Raw genomic sequence first — 19,650 nt, 5'->3', positions numbered from 1 at the left:
GCCTAATCTTCTCTTTCCCTCATCTTCTCCCCAACAGCAAATGTGACTCTGGATCCAGACACAGCCCATCCCAACCTCATCCTGTCTGAGGATCGGAAAAGCGTGAGATATGGAGACAAAAAGCAAGACCTGCCTGACAATCCTGAGAGATTCAACGACTGGCCTTGTGTGTTGGGACTTGAGGGATTCACAGCAGGCAGACATTTCTGGGAAGTCAATGTGGGAAGTGGGGAATGGTGGGTTGTGGGGGTTGCCAGGAAGTCTGTGAGGAGAAAGGGCAGCTTCTCCTTAAAACCTGAGGGAGGGATCTGGGTTGTGGAGAAGTCTGCAGGCAAGTACTGGGCCTGGACATCCCCTGATCCCTTTCCCCTGTCCCTGAGTTGGGAGCCCAGGAGGATCCGGGTGACTCTGGACTATGAAGGGAGACGTGTGTCTTTTTCTGACGCTGACTCAGGAGCCGAACTCTACACGTTCTCAGGAGCCTCGTTCTCTGGAGAGACCCTCCTCCCTTTCTTTTATCTGTGGGGGGATAAAACCCACCTTAGGATCTCCTGAGGAGACTAAATCTAGCTCTCAAGCCCAGCAGGAGTTTCTCTCCAGGCCAGAGTGACCGATATAAAAAACATTTACCCACCAAGAGACATTGGGCAGTTTTTCAAGGGCATCTTTGAGAGGATTCGTTCCAGTCACAATCAGCAGAAATAACAAAACAAAAACGGTTGTTATCCCTTTGCATTTTCCTTCCTTTTCCCAGAATTCCCTCTGCCTCTTACTTCTTAAAGAGACAGTCACACATTTACAAGTCCCAATAAATAATATTTTCCTCAAATGGGCTCCCTTACCTTCAATCTTGTTTTCCTTTTGAGATGTCTGATTTGGCAGAGGATGAGACTCTTAACCCCAGGGTTGTGGGTCTGGGCGCCATGTTGGGCAAAGTTTTCTTGCACTGCAGAGGGTGGGAATAGATGATCCTGAGGACCCCTCACAACTCTGCAAACCCTTCCTCTCCCCACAAGACCTTATGCAGCTGAAAGAATTAATGCACCATTGGATTAATAGATGACTAAAAAATGAACCCCTTCACCCACATCAGGCAGGATAGCTCCTTGCTCTGGAGACCTCAGACCGGAAGAAAAAGAAATTGAACAGGGCGTCAGCTTCAAACGCCCTCTGCAAATACAGGCTCACCATCTCCACACATTGTCAGAAGTAAACCTCATTGCATTGAGTGGGGCTTCTGCCAGTTAAATGTGTTTCGAGTGGATGCATTAAAGTTCCTTATTTACAGGCTGGGTTCTGTGTATCAGGGGCATAAATGGGGTGTCCCCTGGATAATGCTGGACTCCGTCTCCCGTCCGGCCCATGCAGCATAGCCAGGAGTCAGAGAGGATGGGAAAGGCATTCCGGCAGCTTCCGGAAGGGGCCCCATGGGCTGTGCTGCCCTATACATTATGCAGGGAACCTCCTCTGTGTTCCTCAGCCCCACCCCAAAGACACAATGCTCCCCCTGTGGAATTGACCCCTCTCACAGATCTGGCAGGACTCTCTCTGGCTCCACTATCAGGCCCACTGACTGGTGCTACCTGCTCTCCTTTTCCTGCGTTTCCCATGGGGTGGTGGCACATTTCAGAATAAAGACACCTTCTCCCCCCCCACCTGCCTGAGGCCCACCTCCCCTTGCTCCATCCCCTATATGATGTTGGCCTCGTTTGTTTGTGTGTCATCGTACGTTTCCCTGTGAGCCTCCACTCACCCCGTCGAAGGACACAAAAGTGGACCATTTGGTGCAGCGCCCAAGAGGGGCCACCTAGACACCTGTGGAAAACCTGCAAGGAGGACCAGAGAGCAAAAGCAACCTTGCCCCCCCCCCACAGCCTCCAGCAACCAATCTTTACAATCATGGGTGCCAACATGAATAAAAATATTTTTTGGCGGGGGGAGCTGATAAGCCCTAACGGCCTCCACCTTCGACTTGGTTTTATCTCTTGCCCTCGGTCACCTCCAGCACCTTCCCCTGCTCCTTGGCCGTGGCACACACCCCTTGCCCCGGGCACCCTGAGCTGGGGGTCCTGCCCGCCGCCCACCCCCACTGCTGACAGGCAACACCATGCTGAGAGCAGCAGGAAAGGTGTGCAGCACCAGGCAAGTGAAGGGTTGCAGCTGCTTCAGCCACACAAGAAATGCACACATGAGACTGTGCCCTCTCCTACGGGGATCCGGCCGTCAGTTCTCAGAGGGAACCCCCTGCAGCACAGAGAGGAGCATGAAACTAAGCTGCTTTTGAATGTTCTGGACCTGAGCGGGATGCTGGTGGCCTCTAGCTTGTCTGCCCCCTTTTCTCTCTCTATGAGCCCCATGTGGGGCCTAGAGACACTCTGGGGAAATGTGTCTCTAGATGCCTGCACACCACTTTGCAGCCCCTTCCACACCATCCTCGGTTAGAAAAGCAACCCTCATTACAAATGGGAGGGGCCAAAGGCCTGGGCAGGCACCAAGGGGCTGCATGGGGTTCTCATGGGGTCACGTTGGGAACCCCAGGTGTAAGTTGACTCGAGTGGCCATTTTGTCTAGAATGAACAACGCCCTCCCCCCAAAAAACCCGCAAATGTTGTTGGCTTTATCCCTGACACATTTCTTTTGCATTGGCAGTCAGAATGCAGAAAAACAATGGGAGCAACAAGCATGTTCAAGAATGCTGTTTGAAGGCGCACAACACAGTGTGACTTTAAATGACACAATGGATGAGACATCAGGGCTTAGATTGAACCAGGCGTGGAGAAAGTCCCTTGGCCGCCCGGGGCGGCAGCACAGAGGCACCCCCCTGGGGGCGGCGTGACGTCACAACGTTGGACGGACTGCACATGCGCGGAAATGCCGCGCATACCCTGTCCGGCCGGGTGCCGGGTGGCGGGGCTAAGTTTGGGGAGGGGCCGCCAAGTGTCACCTCCCCTCCCCTGGAACTCAAGGCGCCGTGCCCTTCCTACGCCACTGGATTCAACCCTTTTTAAAGTAGGCCATAATGGAAATAGGCATACATGGAACTCAGCAAATGCCAACATTGCATGAGTTTGCAGAGCAGAGAGAGAGAAACCAATAAGAGTTATTCAATCACTGCGTCTCAGAGCTGCCTTGGGCTCTTCTGCAATTGTCACCAAGTAACAGTCACTTCATCAAGCTCCTTGCACTGTTTCTACCCCAACTGGTCATTATAACTTTAAGAACTAGTACCTGAGCTTGTTCCTTTCCTCCTCCCTCCCCATTCCCCTTTCCTTTTATGTCACCTATTTTAGCTTGTTTTTCATTCATCTATAAAACTTTGTTCGTATTTCCTCACAAACAGATGCCTGTGTTCCAAGAAAGTGGTTTGAGAAGCACGTTCACACTAAATCAAGCATTGCTGCAACCAGCAAGTTTTCAAACCGTAGTGATGTGGGGTGGAGCAGAGAAACAAACCGCTATGACTGTCGGAAACGCATCTTAAATTATGGCAAGGTGTTGTAAGCAGGTGCTAGCAACGTGGGTACCTACCGGGTAGTGCTGGTGGAATCGCTTATTCCCCCCTCACCCCACTTTGTATCCCCCAAACAGCTCTGTGAGGTTGACTGGTATCAGGAACAGCAAGTGGTCCAGGGGACTCTGAATTCCTAAAGCTAAAAAGGGACTTGAACCCAACTCTTCCCCAAGCCTCACTGGTTTGTTTTTTTTTTTTAAAGAGCTTTAAAAAGCCCCCCCCCCCCAAAGCTCAACTCTGTCCCTTTATTATCTTTAGACATAGTCTTGGGTTCTATCCTGCACCACAGAGAACTAGTAGACTTTTTACTGACTGTAGTACGATTAGTGATAGCTCAGTAATGGGCTATAGAAATGTCTAACCAGATAAAGGAGGGCAATTAAAGTCAGAATGGAAAGTAACACCTTGCAAGAAATGTGCCCCCTTTCTTTAACTTTGTTATTTACCCAAATCAAGACCTTGTTATGCCAACCGCCCAATATTCTCAGCAGAGGTTACATTAAATAGTATGTTTCAGCATTGAACGTGTAGGTTTGTCTAAAGTCAATGGACAGGACCAACACCATTAGATGTATTGCTGGATAAGTAGTTCTTGTATTTCGTAGAAAAAATCAATTCTGAAGTTGAGGCTCCAGTACTTTGGCCACCTCATGAGAAGAGAAGACTCCCTAGAAAAGACCCTGATGTTGGGAAAGATGGAGGGCACAAGGAGAAGGGGGCGAGAGAGGATGATGTATTGCTGGATAAGTAGTTCTTCTTTTTCGTAGAAAAAATCAATTAAAAATAGTTTAGAAAACAGCAAACAGGAAATGGTGTGAGTGCCTAATGACTAGAGGAAGCGATGTTCTGTTGCCCGGGTTCCACAGCAAAGGCCACATCCTCTGAAAATATGCAGAGCAAGACCTTGGCAGAAGACCTTAAGAAACAAGAAACAAGTTCGTCAGGATTGGGGCTGCAAACTTTGAAGATCAACTGGCACTGGACCCCATCAGGCGTTTTTTGGGACATCAGTATGGCTTGTCGCCCGTTTGCATCTTCTTACAGTGAGTCACAAGGTTGGCTTTCTGGGTGAACCTTTTCTTGCACTCCAAACAGTCATAAAGCTTCTCCCCGGTGTGGATCCTTCGGTGGCGAGAGATTTCTGAAGTGAGCAGGAACCTCTTCCCGCACTCGGAGCACTTGTATGACTTCTCGCCCGTGTGGATTCTCTCATGGCGGCTGCAGTCCAAGTTGGTGCTGAACCTCTTCCCGCAGATGGAGTCCCCGAAAGGCTTCTCCCCAGTGTGGGTCCTCTGGTGCTGGATGAGATTGGAGTTGTAAACAAAGCTCTTGCCTCACACCAAACATTTGTGTGGGTCTTTGCTCGGTTGCATTCCGCACTCGGCCTGAAATTCTCCCCACTGGCGCTGTGTGTCCTTGTCTCTTAACAGGGTGGGTTCTCTGGCAAGCAGCAGTTTTCCTTAGGTGCTTCTCACCACCTGCCCCAGGAACAGATCCATCCTCGCTCTCCCCTGTGCTGCTTTGCTTTGGATGCTCCAGTCTGTGCTAACCCTACAAAGCATTTCGCACTCGGAACTCCAGGAAACATTGTCCCTTTCTTCTTGCCCTCTCACTGAGGAGCTCTCATAAGGATCTCCAAGGGAGCGTTCCGTGTCAATCTGGCAGGCAGGGTTTCCCCAGCCACCCTGGGTGGCTCCCAACAATTATTATTATTATTATTATTATTGTTGTTGTTGTTGTTGTTGTTGTTGTTGTTGTTGTTGTAATAAAACATCAACTATTTAAAACATCCCTGTATAGGGCTGCCTTCAGATGTCTTCTAAAAGCCAGGTGTTTATTTCCTTGACATCTGATGGGAGGGCACATGTCAGAATATAGACACCTTTATTTCGTCCTGTGTTTGCTGGCTCCGGGAATGGATAATATTGAAAACTGCAGATGTCCTAGATATGGAAGGACATGACAACAGATTTGGATGGCATGCATACTTATGGTATGAGAAGCTAAGGTGCAAAGGTGTTCAGATTAATCTAATAAGAAAATCAATCTTTATGGTATGGGAAAAATACAAAAACTTATTAGAGCAAAAAACAACACCACCCTGGTGGTTTTTCCCCTTTAGAAGCAATATCTTTGAAAAAAGTGAATATGAGAACCAATTGGCCGACGTATGGAGATCTGTTAACCAAAGTAGAATATCAGGTGAAACTATCAGACTATGATGAGATAAAGCAGTGTTTTTCAACCTTTTTTGGGCAAAGGCACACTTGTTTCATGAAAAAAATCACGAGGCACACCACCATTAGAAAATGTTTATTTTAATAGAACAGAAGACTGTTGCAACAGGGTTCCTGCTCACACGTAATATAAGGACGGAGTGAGAACCCCAAACAAAAGAACTGCCTTCACTTAAATACTGTACCTTTTCATTTCCATACAGATCAATGATACAGAAAGACAGAAATGGCAAGAAGAGAGGATTAACATAAGGTAAGCAGGATGCTGTAATGTAAGATCTTGGGTGGTGTGAATGGAGATGTCATTTGCTTTGTGCTTGGGAACAAAAGGTGTTGAGTGGTTTTTCCTTTCTGGCGGATCTTGACTAACAATTCTGTTTTTTCCTTTATTTTCAGGGAGGAATTCTGGAGTTCTGGGTGATCAGTATGCAGATTACAAAGCTGGATATTTGGGAAATGGTTATCAGTGTCCTTGTGAAATCCTGTTCTGCATGTTTATCAGTGCTGGTGTGAAGTTCTGGTATGCATACTTTCAGGGCCCTCTTATCCATTGGTCCTACTGACGCGGGGCACCAGGGCGATGGCTCCCCCTCCCTGCATGCCGCCAGATGGCCGGTGGGGCCCCCCTCCCCAACCCTCCTCGACCCGCTTGCCGCCCATGCCGCTCCCGGGCGGGCTGCGAGCCAGCCGCCCTCGCCTCCCGTCCTGGGGAGCCCCAAATGGAGTGCTGGAAGGGTGCGCAGAGTCGTGTCTCTCTCCAGTGCGGCGCCCCTCATCCCCTGCTCACCCGCCCACCCTCCCGAGGGACGGCGAGCACGGGAGGGAGGCGGCTCCAGAGGCGGAGAGGCGTGAAGGCGGCACGCCGGAGCTCCCCGCCCCGCACCCCACGCTCTCCCCCGGATGCCTCAGACGTCACCCTTCCCCACCGGGGGCGCCGGAGGGATCGCCGTGCCATGGCAGCCAATGTGCCTAAGACGGCCCTGCATACTTTTATTAATTAAGCTGGCTTTATGCTGCATTTTGTGTGTATTCACGAAGTCATTTGCAGACGCTGTGGTGCTAGAAGGTATTTTGACAGTTCGTGAACGGCGGAAGATGAAAATATTGACAGGTCAGATATACAGCAGTGGAAGTCATATAAACAGGGGATATAAAATCTTTGGTTAAATTCTTCTAGCTACTTTTCTCTCGTCTAGTGCAAGAAAACACTTCATAAAAAGAGTGATACATTCAAATACATTTGGTACAAGTGAAAACAGATACATTTGAATACATTTCACACAAATCATTGGTTACTTACTTCAAAAGTAAGAGATACATTCGAACTCATTTTGTTACACTGCAGCGATATACAAATTGAAATGTACATTTTCTTGAAACTGCAAGTAAAGGATACATTTGTAGAGTCTTAAGCACATTCTTTTACCTTCTGGTAGCATATAAATGCGGAATACGAAGGGAACATAGGTATAGTCAGGTTCATTCTTTAACTCCCCTCTCTGACCATGGTTTCTCTTGTGACAGGTGTAGTGGTTAGAGTTAGAGTGTGGGGAAAGGACCTGGAAGGCCAGGGTTCAAATCTCCCCTCGGGCATGAAGCTCATTGGTGACCTTGAGCCAGTCACAGGCTCTGTCTAGCCGACCTCACAGGAAATGATTTTATAATTTCCACTCTTTTTCATTGTACAGAATACTTTGCGCACTGCTTAGAGACAATGGCAATCAAGCGGTATAGAAACAGTTGAGACAAATTAAACGGGGCTGGGAAGTTGCTCAGTGATGCGGCAAATGCACTCTGCACGTGCTCAGGTGCGCTCTGATCCTTGGCTCAGCGTTACATTCGCCCTGCTAAAGGGAACACCCCAGGCCTGCCACTAAGTGAGGTGTCCACTTACCTCAGTCAGCCCAGCTTCGGCCATTTCCAGTCCCTCAGGAGGAAGCAAGGAACAGGCCTGACTTGGGAGCGTCCTTCCGTTGGCTGTGAGGGACAGAAGAGAGGAAGACGACTGGCTCAGGGACAGGGCAAATGCATTGCATGAAGATCCCACTCTGCATCCCTGGGACCTCCAGTTAAAAAGCAGCCAGGTAGCAGACGATGGCAAAAGTCCTCGGCCGCAAGACCCCCAGAGAGATGCCACCAGTCAAGACTGGGTGTTGGCCAGGTCCTTTGCAGAATTATTTTCTGGCTTCTGGAGTGCTTCAAGCAGGAGCAGATACACCTATTGGGTGGCATTCAATTAAACGTATGCCAACTCGAGGTTTATTACTAGCACAATGAGACTTTGCCCCCTTCCTCACCTTCCTGCACACCCAGATCTGCTAGGGAAGGTCAGGGGGGAAACTCCAGAACAGATTTAGGCAGGGGGGAGCCACAGCTACTTTATTGTAGCCCAGATACTTTATTGGTACATTTCTGAACATTTATTTTAAATATATATGACATTAAAATTCTTATAACACAGTTATCTTCACGGATTCAAGTCCCGCTTGCTAAATCAAAATTGCCGTCCATTTAGGGCAGCTGCAGATTTTCTCCCAATTCAAAAAGGACAAGGAAGCCTATGAATGAAAATGTTACAGTATGAATACCACAAGTTACTAGGTACCTGTGTGTGTGTGTTTGTTTGTTTGTTTGTGTAATCAAAAGCATGGAAAGCAATGAAGAATAAAACATTCAGCAACTGAAAAGACCTCGGGACATTAAAAAAAAAAAAAGATCACGTGGTCAATGAGTTTCTGAGTCATATCCAGGAAAGGAAACACCCAGTGACTAAACACTGAGAAAGTGAAACTTAACTCGGGTCTTTTGCGTGAGGGAGCCATGGCTGCTTCTGGGCGTCCCGTCGAGAATCTTTGCGATGAAGCCACTTGCTCCATCTGCCTGGATTACTTCAAGGATCCAGTGATTATCGCAGAGTGTGGGCACAATTTCTGCCGATCCTGCTTGATCCGGTGCTGGGGGGAATCGGAGAAGAAGAAGAAGAAGAAGAGTTTGGATTTGATATCCCGCTTTTCACTACCCGAAGGAGTCTCAAAGCGGCTAACATTCTCCTTTCCCTTCCTCCCCCACAACAAACACTCTGTGAGGTGAGCGGGGCTGAGAGACTTCAAAGAAGTGTGACTAGCCCAAGGTCACCCAGCAGCTGCATGTGGAGGAGTGCAGACGCGAACCCGGTTCCCCAGATAACGAGTCTACCGCTCTTAACCACTACACCACGCTGGCTCTCGGAGGCAGAGGCTTCGTGCCCTCAGTGCAGAGAACGAGTCCAGAGAAGGAGCCTCATCCCCAACCGGCAACTGGCTAACGTGGTAGAATTAATCGAGAAGCTCAGCGTTCAAGGAGGGAAAGAAGAAGAAAGAAATGGAGGAGTCTGCGAGGATCACCAGGAGCCCCTGAAACTCTTTTGCAAGATAGATGAAGCCCCCATCTGCGTGGTGTGTGACAGATCAAAGGAGCACAAACACCACGAGGTGATTCCCCTGAAGGAGGCTTTCGAGGAATACAAGGTAGGAGATCCCCGGATCTTGAGAGGGTGAAATAGCTGTGGATTCTTCTTGGGAGGTTTTCTTTTTAATTCTCAGGTCCAAAGTAGGCATGGCATGAATTGGTGGTTGTTTATTATGTAAAAAGCAGCCCAGGGGAAGCCGGAGGGCTCCTGGGATGGCTGGGAGGAGGGAGTTGAAGTCTTTCTCTCTGCCAGGGGGACAAAGAGATCTTCGCTTGAAATACTCACAGCAGCTTCAAAGATTTGGGTTGGAGTCGTGGCAGGGAGAGAAAGGGTTAAACTCATCCACATGGTTGCTTTCTACATATGAGGAACACTGCAAATGTAAATTCCACATACACAAGTACATGTCTCCTTTGGCTAAGCAGGATACCTATTCAATGCCCTGCAAAGCAGAGAGCAGAAAGGGATCAGCTGGGGGGGGGGCTGGTGGCCAGGAATTGACCAGCTGGTGCAAAATCCTTTCCCCCCCCCCAGTATCTGCTGGATGCAGATTAGGGAGGGGTGTGGAAGCACCTACTGGTGAGGAGCACGCTTATTCTGGGGGTGCTGTGGGGCCTGTGCAATGAGGATTCAGTGGGGGGGGGCTGAGGATCTCCTCCCATCCCAAATAGCAAAGGACTCAGTGGTTCAGAGTAGCATCTGCAAAGACAAGGGGGAAAGATGACTTTTCCATGACAACTCAGAATTGGACCTGTGCTATTATATATATATATATATATATATATATATATATATATATATATATATATATAAGATAATATATAAGATAAAATTCTACTTCTGCTTCAGAGAAAACTTTTAAAAGATGCCTTTTAATCCCTTTTAAAATAATTCACTTGTTCTATTACAGTGGTGCAAAAATGCTCCTGTGCCATGCAATGTCAATAATGCCACAAAATAGTTATGATAATGAAATGAAGCCGGCCCCTTTGAACTTGTGGGGTGGCCAGACAGCAATCTTCTCATTGAAGGAGCTACTTAGGTGGATTATGGCTGCAGCAAAAACTACTTTGGCCCAGAAATGGAAGAAGCTGCAGCACTTAAATCTCTCCTGGTGGTCCAAGCACATGTGGGCTCTGGCTGCTGCAGAGAAGATAACTGACAAGTAGCAGAAAACCTGAATTGCCATTTGACCCAATTAAGTGGCAAAGCAGCTGGGGTCAAGAGGAAGGGTGGAAAAGCCCTAGGCTTGCAGAAGAGGGGTTTGGAATGGGTGAAGTTATGAGAAGCGCTGATCTATCCCTGTTACTCGAGCCCAGGGGTCAGCAACGTGCGGTCCATGGGCTGGGTGTGGCCCACAAAGACCATTTTACCGTCCCCCGCGCACTGCGCTAAACCAGCACAGCATGGGGACTCGCCAAGTGGTGCTGGAAATGTAGTATGCTCACGTGCAGATACCAGAAATCGCATCTGTGCATGTCCAGATGGCCAAAATCGCTTCTGCGCAGGGACGGTTTTCGGCGTCTGGATATGCGCAGATGCAATTTCCGGCATCGCGTTGCGCCAGTCCGGCCCATGGATGATCTCCGTGGGAGTGACGGGTGATCCGGCCCATGGCTGGCAAACCTTGCTGACCCCTGCTCTAGCCTCTTGGGCTGACCTCACTATCTCTTTGATGCTAGACTGATACATCCCAGGTTGGATCCCGCCTCACCCCTTCCTCCTCCTCCTCCTCCTCCTCCTCCTCTTCCCACTTGCTGGAACTCTCCTTGGAGAAGACAAAGGAACAAGCATGGCTGCCTTTGCTCTTCTCCAGACTAGTTGCAGTGGTACCTCGGGTTAAGAACTTAATTCATTCCGGAGGTCCGTTCTTAACCTGAAACTGTTCTTAAGCTGAGGTACCACTTTAGCTAATGGAGCCTCCTGCTGCCGGCACGCAATTTCTGTTCTCATCCTGTGGTAAAGTTCTCAATCTGAGGTACTACTTCCGGGTTAGCGGAGTTTGTAACCTGAAGTGTTTGTAACCCGAGGTACCACTGTAGTTGTACTAGAAAACTTTCTCATCCGATTTCTGTAGTGCTCTTCAACCAGTGTGCTGTGGCACGTGGTGTGCCTTGAATGATGCTCAGGGGTGCCCATGGCAACACTGGCCTCTGCCCCTCTTCCCTTCCCTCCCTCCTGAGATGCCATCTCTGCCTCCCAAAGGCTTGTGCAGCTGTTTGTTGCAGCAGCCCTGGCTACAAGCTCCGCAGGCGAATGGTGCCTCTGGGGCTGGCCAGGGGGTGTTGGCTGCCAGGAGCTGAGGTGGCCTCGGAGTGAGCAAGCAAACCGGCGAGGGGCCCTTGCTGTTGTGAACTGACAGACAAGTCCCAGGCCCCTGTGGGGCAGCGTGAGGAGGCACCCCTCTTTGGGGCAGCTCAGAGACCAAGAGGAGGACTCCTAAGGAGAGGGGAGAGGAGAGGAGGCTGAGAGAGCACTCTGCAAGGGAGGGGGTTTGAGAAAGGGTGAGGGGCTGCCAGTTCTGCAAGCAAGGGGGGAGCTGACTGGGTCCCTGTGCTCCACAGGGGTGCTGCAGAAAAAAGGCAGTTGGTCCAGTGAGTAATGGACCCAAAAAAGTTGAAAATCTCTGGACTTTTATTTCCTCCAGTAAACTACTCTGCTATTATAGCAAGGCCACTGGACGCAAGAAGCCAGTATAACATTAATCTCCTCTCTGTGTGTCTCAATCAAACCTGAGATTTCCCTTTTCTGTTCAGGGAGAGATTTGTAACCACCTGGAGATTCTGAGGAAAGAGAGAGAGGAAATTCTGGCCTATCAAGCAGACCTGGACAAGGAAAGCAAAGACCTCTTTGTAAGTGTCTCTATTGTTACTAGTCAGGGAACAAGCATTTGAAGAATCGAGTCAGGACTGATGGGGAAATCTGTCCTTTTCAGCTTCCCCCCATTTCTCCTTTTTCATTTATTATTCTGAAAATGAATCAGATGTTAGGGTAGCTACTTCCTTGTATAAATATTTTTATATGTACTTTACCCTCAGAAATACATTTTTAGTGAACATTACCTGGCTGGGTCAACCTTGAACAACTCAGAGCTGTGAATTTCAAAGGATTGCTCTGTTTTGGTCTCCATTAGGTAAATTCACCCCTGTGAATGCAGCTAATTTAAATTTACAATGCTACCTTTAGTGACGAACTTAATTCGTTCTGGAGGTCCGTTCTTAACCTGAAACTGTTCTTAACTAGAGGCGTGCTTTTGCTAATGGGGCCTCTTGCTGCCGCTGCTCCGCCAGCATACAATTTCTGTTCTCATCCAGGGGCAAAGTTCTCAACTCGGCGTAACTCTTCCAATTAGCGGAGTTTGTAACCTGAGGCGTTTGTAATTCAAGGTACCACTGTATTTCCCATTGTCGTTTATTATGTGAATAGCAGTCAAGGAGAAGACTGAGGAATTGTGAGCTGTGAGGGTGGAAGCAGTTCAATTCAAATCTTGATTTACCATAAATATTACTCAAGAGTTGTCTTTCTAAATGTGCGCTGTTCTTCATCTTTAGGAAATTCAGGGAGCTATGGGGTTAAACTCTGCACTTTCTCCTCCTCCTCCTCTGTTTCTGTTGCCTTCCTACTCCTCAATGGCCCCAGTCTAAACTGAGGGGTCTTTTAAGTCCATGGATGTTCTCTGAACAGCTACGAACTCTGGTTATGCCATGCCCCAAAACATGCAAGGAATATCTTGTTCGGATGTTTAGGGAGGCAGGAGAGTATATATTATTTTATTATTATATCCTTCCTAACTTGCGCTGGCAAGTTCTATAACTTAGCAGAGTTGTTAAACAATCCCCCTTTTCAATTACACAGTGGTTAGATAGTTGCAGGCTCATCTGAGCCTCACTATTTACCTGTACGATTCCTGGTTTACCTTTTTTATATCCCTTCTAAAAGAATAGGCGCGCATCTGATTAAAGTTAACATAAAACTAGTTTACTTACAATCATATAGTTCACAATAAGATCCCTGAAGGCAGACTTAATTTACAGAAGAACATATAACTATGTGAACTTTCCCATAAGAGAAATAGTCTCAAGTGAATGTGACTGAGCAGTCACTTCTCCTAACTCTTAGGAACACACAATGGAGAACACACAGAGCAGAACATGGAGGCCATGTGCTCCTCTACCAAAAACACCCACATTAAGTCACATGCAAAGGAAGTCTGTCTCGGCTCAGGAAGTCTGTCTGAGCTCAAGTATTCTCCGTAGTGATACAAGGCATTCCCCGGCATGGGCATTGTAGGATTGTTGTATTTGATTGCAATATGTTTTTACATTCCACATATCCATGACTAGGGAAAAAAGCTCCTTCCTTTAGGCTGTAGCCCTTTGCAAAATTGAACTCAACAGAAACAGCAATGGAGAGGGCCTTCCCTCAAAATAAATGTTTACTTCTTTAGTCACTGGAGGTTTCATGTCTATGAAAAATCAGAAGTGTCCTCCCTGTGGAATTCTCATAATTCTCTTCCTGATGTTTTGAAGGCTGACCATCTTCCACACTCAGACCTCCTCTGTTCTTGCAGAAATTGACAGAAACGGAGAGGCTGAAGACTGTGGAGAAGTTCAAAGAACTGCGCCAGTTCCTGGAAGAACAAGAGAAACATCTGCTGACTCATGTGGAAGAGGTGGAGAAGGAGATTGCAGGGAGAAGGGATGAGCAGCTGGCCAGACTCTCCAGGAAACTCTCCTCTCTTGAGAAGATCATCCAGGAGATGGAGGAAAAGGGTCAGCAGCCAGCGAGTGAACTCCTGCAGGTAAGACGGTGGCAGGAACAGCTCAAGGCTCCAGGAAAAGGCTGCCTCCAATCCTTTATGTGCCCCTTTCATGTACACAAAGAGTGCAGTGGTTCAGATGATGGAGCCTCTTGTCAGGTTTGTAATGGACAAGAGACCTGGGATGCTTAACTCACCTGAATGCAGACTAGAGATTCTTCTGTGGTCTTGATGGAATGGGAGCTGATCTGCTCTTTGCTGATGATTTGTCTCCAAATGCCTTCCAGCTCTGAGGGGCTTCACCTAGGATGGGTTCAGGCCTCCTTGTGACATGAGTCAGTCTCTTGACCAAGCTTCTCTTCCCATTTCCACTACAACTTCTGGGTTGATCTGATTCCCCTTGGATACAGATCAGCCCAAAAAGGTGCTCAATCACAGTGACCAAAGAGCAAGACAGAGGGACCCATCCAGACTGTTGCTTGTCCCACCCCTTTCCTCCGGGAAAACCCGCTGTTTACTGCTGAATTAGAGCAAACATCAGCCAGGTTTTATCCAGATTGACGTTTGCTTTGATGTTGCACTAAGGAGCAGGTTTTTCCTGAGGGAAAGCGGCAGAACAAGGGCAAAACCCTTTGGGCCTGTGTTTTCTGGGCACAGAAACAGCAGAAGTGTAGAGAAGCCCAAAGAAACATGGAGTTGTTTTATTACCCCTTTGGAGGCATTTTATGCTGCAGGTGCTTTTTTTTTAACTTCCCGATGGAAAATAGAATTTGAAATTTGGGGACTTCTATAGAAGACAATTTGGGACAGTGCCTTGGTAGGATTATCCTGTAGGCTTACGTATGTCTGAATTGCACAATGCAAAATGTGGTGTACAGTAAATTCCCTTCTCTTTTTCATTCTAGGATGTGAGAAGCACCTTGCAGAGGTAAGTGGATCTGACTCATTTCCATTAGTATCACTCCATGAAGCTGGGATGCAGGAACCTCAAACATGGCCCTCCAGGGGCTGCAGAGGGGAGACTGTAGGACTCACTCTCTGCAGCTTCTCACAGGTAAAGGCAGGACCCCCTCTTTAGAACTTGTAGCCCCCCCATTCTCCCCCCAGTGATCAAGGCCAGAGCTCTGCCTCCTCCCTCCCTCCCTCCCTCCCTCCCCACATCACTTCATCCAGGGATGGGGGCTCTTTTCTTTCTCTTGCACTTTCTGTTCATTTACTTTTTGGTAATTTGAAACATCTAGGAGAGAAAGTGCCAAAGATGCTTGGAAAGAGCTTAGGACGTACCAATAGATTTCCATGTCCAGCTAGCAGCCCCCCAACTCTGGTAACTCAGCCCCTTTGAGGCACTTAGGGAGGGAAGGTCTGTTGGTCTAGAATAGGTGGGTTATTTTTCTTGGGAGCCTTTGCAGCATGAGAGGCTGAAGGTGGTCTGGAGTGGGGGGTGAAAGTCAGGTTGTATGATGCCTCTGCAGGGAGAGTAAAATTGGGCATGGGGTTGTGCCCTTCCTGGGTGAGAGACGGGGGCAGGAAGGGTTGAGGTTGTTCTCCTTGATCTCTTGGCAGCTTTAGACATCACTCACATCCTCTGGAGAGGCTCAGGGAGGGAGGGATTGCAGGCATTCCACTTCAGGGGTTTGGTTCTTACATTCTGGGACCTTCCCAGAAAGTTGTTATGGGGCAGCATCCTTGGAAGCCATGGGAGCCCTCCGGTGGTGTCGCATAGGGTTACATCTTGTCCCTTGTGCTGTTTAGCATCCTTACGAAGCCACTGACAGCTGTCCTCTGGGGTTTGGACTGAGGTCTCCCCAATCTGTGGTGGACACCCAGCTTTATCCCGCTTTTCCATCTCAGTCAGGGCAGGAAGTTGAAATGCTAGACCAGGGCTTGGAGCTGGGTGTCAACAGATGAAGCTGAATCCTGAAAAGGACCTGTTGGGAAATGAACTTCAACTTTGTTCATGTCATTGAGATCTCCTGCAATAATTTTGGAGACGGTGCCACAATGGGACCATTCATTGTTTTCCTTTTCACCAGGTATGAGAAAAGAGAGAGTCCAGAGAAGCCACTGGCTTTCCTTCCAGAACTGAGGGACAGGATCTTGGATTCCTGTGATCTAAATCACCTTGTGGAGGATACAATGAAACAATGGAAAGGTAATGAAAAATGGGTGTCAGGATTTCACACTGGGAATTCTATGACTTCTTCAGAACTGAACATGCCAGGCTCTTATTGCATGGAATTGAGTAACCCCAGGATACCTTCCTTCTTGGTGCTCCAGCCTTCATTTCCTGCCCCCAGAAAGGCCCATGTATATTGTGATGCTGGATCGTGTAAAGAAAGCCTGAAACAGAGTGTAGAGCAAAGTCAGGATTTTTTCCTCCCATGTGCATCTGTTTACAATTCTATGGAACCTCCTTTTCCTTGTGGTTCTCCTGCTCTGAATGGAGTCAAAGAGCATTAAGAAGCCCCCAGTTCCCCCCTCTGCCTCCTGTTCAGGCTTGTTTCTCAGCCGTGGAGCCAAGGCCTGAGCCGTCTCCTCAGACGTCCCCCTGCAGCTGCGATATCTAATGCTTCAGCCTTCAAGATCTCCTGAGAGGAGATGGAGACATTGAGGATGGAAGCAAGAGCACATGAGCCCCAAAAGGGCACAATTCTGCTCGTTAAAAACCTTAAAGGTTTGTAGAAGTTTTGTTAGGAAGGACTTCCCTTTGCATGACAGCTCTGCCAATCCTTCCTCATCAACCTTCGTTTTTCCTTCTGTTTCACAATTTTGGTTTAATAATTTCCCCCACCACTTTACTTGGGGAAAATGTCAAGGCTGCCTCCATCTCCCCTCTGCCTCCTTTTACAGGATTCCTATGGCTCTGCCTCCCCTCCAGTCCAAGAATGTAGAGCCCAATTTCAGGGACAAAGTTCAGAGACCATCAGGATTTATGCTGAATATTCTTATTTTGCTATTTAAAACTTTATAGTTTTTAATTATTTTTTGTACAATTTAATAATTGTACTTCAATTTAAGGGTGCTACATTTTGAAGTGTTACTTTTGTATAGAGATTTATTTCTGTTGAAAGAGTGTTGCTCTTACATTTTATATCTATTTGCTTCCTCAGATGCTCTGTTATACAGAAAACCAATTCAGAAAGGTAAATTTCCAGGGGAGGAACAATTTTACAGGAGAAATGGGGACTGGTATTTCATTGGTGTTGAACCGTCTGTTCTGCAGACTTTGGGACCCCATCAATGGCATAACTGTGGGTTAACAGTTCTCTAGTGGTGTTTGGATTTTTCGTATGTCCCATGAATGAACTGGTTTGAAGGCTTGCATTGGGGGCAGAGCTCGTCCCTGAGAAGAACCTGCACGCCAGTTGTGAGTTCCTTTCCTGCCTATAGACTATTATCCTGATTTCCCCCTTAATTATCCTGATTTCCCTCTTAATTTTATAGATTTTGCTTTATGTAATAAATGTATATACTGCTTGATTGTAGGAAAAATCCTCAAAACCTTAAAATATCTTACAAAAGCCCTTAAGGAGAATCCTGCTCTGCCTCCAGTCCAAGAATGTAGAGCCCAATTTCAGGGACAAAGTTCAGAGACCATCAAGATTCATGCTAAATATTTTTATTCTGTGTATCTGAAGAATATTTTTATTCTGTGTATCTGAAGAAGTGTGCATGCACACGAAAGCTCATACCAGGAACAAACTCAGTTGGTCTCTAAGGTGCTACTAGAAAGAATTTTCGATTTTGTTTTTATTTTTATTCTGTTATTTGTAAGCTTGCTCTATGATTGCTGAGTTTTGAAGCTTTAGTTATTTTCATAGATTCTTCCTATGATTTTCTTGTTTTTAATTATTTTTTCGTATGATTTAATTAATAATAATCGTACTTGAATTTAAGGATGCCACGTTATGAAGTGTTACTTTTGTATGGAGATTTATTTCTGGTGGAAGGGTGTTGCCCTTACACTTTATATCTTTTTGCTTCCTCAGATGCTGTGTTATACAGAAAACCGATTCAGAAAGGTAAATTTCCAGGGGAGGACTGATATTTCACGGGTGTTGAACCGTCTGTTCTGCAGACTTTGGGACCCCCATCAATGGCGTAACTCTGGGAAACAGTCCTCTAGTGGTGTTTGGGTTCTTTGTATGTCCCATGAATGAACTGGGAGGCGGTTTGAAGGCTTGGATTGGGGGCAGAGGTTGTCCCTGCGAAGAACCTGCACACCAGTCTGAGCTTCACTCCTGCGAATAGACTATTATCCTGGTTTCCCCCTTAATTTTATCGATTTTGCTTTCTTTCATAAAATTTATATACTGCTTGATTGTAGGATAAAGCCTCAGAGCCTTTCAATATCTTACAAAAGGAGAATCCTTAAGGAGAATCCTGCAGAGTCACTCCAATGTCCATCTTGTCGAGTTCTCATATATAGGGAACCTCCCTTGCATTTTGTTTTCCCTCCACACAATTTGGAGAGGTTCTTTTGGGGCTTCTCGAGATTTACTTGGATTTCCCCCTCGTGAAGTATGTTTAAAAGGGCACCCACAAGCACCCAGTCCCTTCTCCAACTCCTGCCCAGGCTGGTCTCCCAGCAGCACAGCCAAGGCCTGAGCTGCCTCTTCCTCAGAGTTTCAACCTCACCAGCCATTTCTTGTGCTTCAGCCATCCCAATCTCCTCAGAGTTCCCACAGTTCTTATGAGACCGGCCCCATTCCATGAGGGAGAACTTCCCATTGCACGAGACCCTTGGAATTACATGTCAAAACTCTGCTGATTCTTCCTCTGCAATCTGGTTTGTCAGCATGCTTGGAAATTCCGGTTTCAACAGCTTTTCCCCACCAGTTTACTTGGGGCAGGTGTTATACCTTCCTCCAGCCCTCCAGTTCAGATCCCCATTTCATTTGTGGATTTTTAATGATTATATTTCGCCATTTCTGATTTTCCCATGGAATCATGGAATAGGAGAGATTGAAAGGATCCCTAGGATCATCTAACCCCCTGCAATACAGGAATTACTGCTAAATACATTAGTTGTATTAATTTCTTAGGCCTAGTGATGTTAAATTCTCAAGAATAATCTTTTGGAGAATATTTAACATCACTACTTAGGCCTACAGTTGTCGTCTTTAAATTATTTGTTCTAGGATTTCATCTTTTGCTTGAAATAAGGAAACGACAGATGCTATGTTATGATGACGTTTTGTACAAAAGATTTCTTTTTTAAGCTATTGCATTGTAGCCTGTTAAGCCTCTTGTTTTGCTTCCTCAGATGTTCAGTCATTCAGAAATCTTCAGAGAGGTAAATTTCACATGGAGACCCCAATTCACAGGAGGGGGGACTAGTGTTTCGGGGGGAGGGGGTCAAGAGTCTGTTCTGTACAACTTGACTCTAGCCCTGCTGTTTGTACCACAAAGTCAGAGAGGGTGGACTTGAAGGTGCAGAAGGGAAGAGGGGAGAGAAACTGCCCAGAAAGATCAGATGGAGGAGGGAAGAGTTTCATTCCTGCCTAGAGAGAGTTGGGTTGCTTTTCAATGTGACCTTTTCCAGGACTGTTTGCCACATTTCCTCTTTTTCTTGGACAGGTCCTCTATTTTCATGATTAAAATTTCTTCCCTGGGCAGATTTTTAAAATTTTTAAATTTGGCAAAATGTCTCCAGTTGTTTTGTTTTGTTTTTGGTTTACAGGAATCCATGAAA

General features: G+C 47.0%; 1 protein-coding gene across 1 annotated transcript in view; it reads left to right on the top strand.

Moving 5' to 3' along the window:
* Positions 1-19,650, top strand: part of LOC117042454 (zinc finger protein RFP-like) — a 34,152-nt gene that overhangs the window by 12,472 nt on the left and 2,030 nt on the right. The window contains exons 7-14 of the mRNA XM_033141999.1: positions 38-543; positions 8,979-9,254; positions 11,953-12,048; positions 13,767-13,997; positions 14,861-14,883; positions 15,989-16,107; positions 17,945-17,977; positions 19,222-19,251. Of these exons, the coding sequence (XP_032997890.1) occupies positions 38-543; positions 8,979-9,254; positions 11,953-12,048; positions 13,767-13,997; positions 14,861-14,883; positions 15,989-16,107; positions 17,945-17,977; positions 19,222-19,251 (1,314 nt within the window). The remainder of the gene's footprint in view (positions 1-37; positions 544-8,978; positions 9,255-11,952; positions 12,049-13,766; positions 13,998-14,860; positions 14,884-15,988; positions 16,108-17,944; positions 17,978-19,221; positions 19,252-19,650) is intronic.

This window comes from Lacerta agilis, chromosome 2, assembly GCF_009819535.1.
Source record: "Lacerta agilis isolate rLacAgi1 chromosome 2, rLacAgi1.pri, whole genome shotgun sequence".
Classification (NCBI taxonomy): Eukaryota; Metazoa; Chordata; class Lepidosauria; order Squamata; family Lacertidae; genus Lacerta; species Lacerta agilis.
The sequence above is the reverse complement of the archived record's forward strand: the minus strand, read 5'-3'. Positions and strand labels throughout refer to the sequence as shown.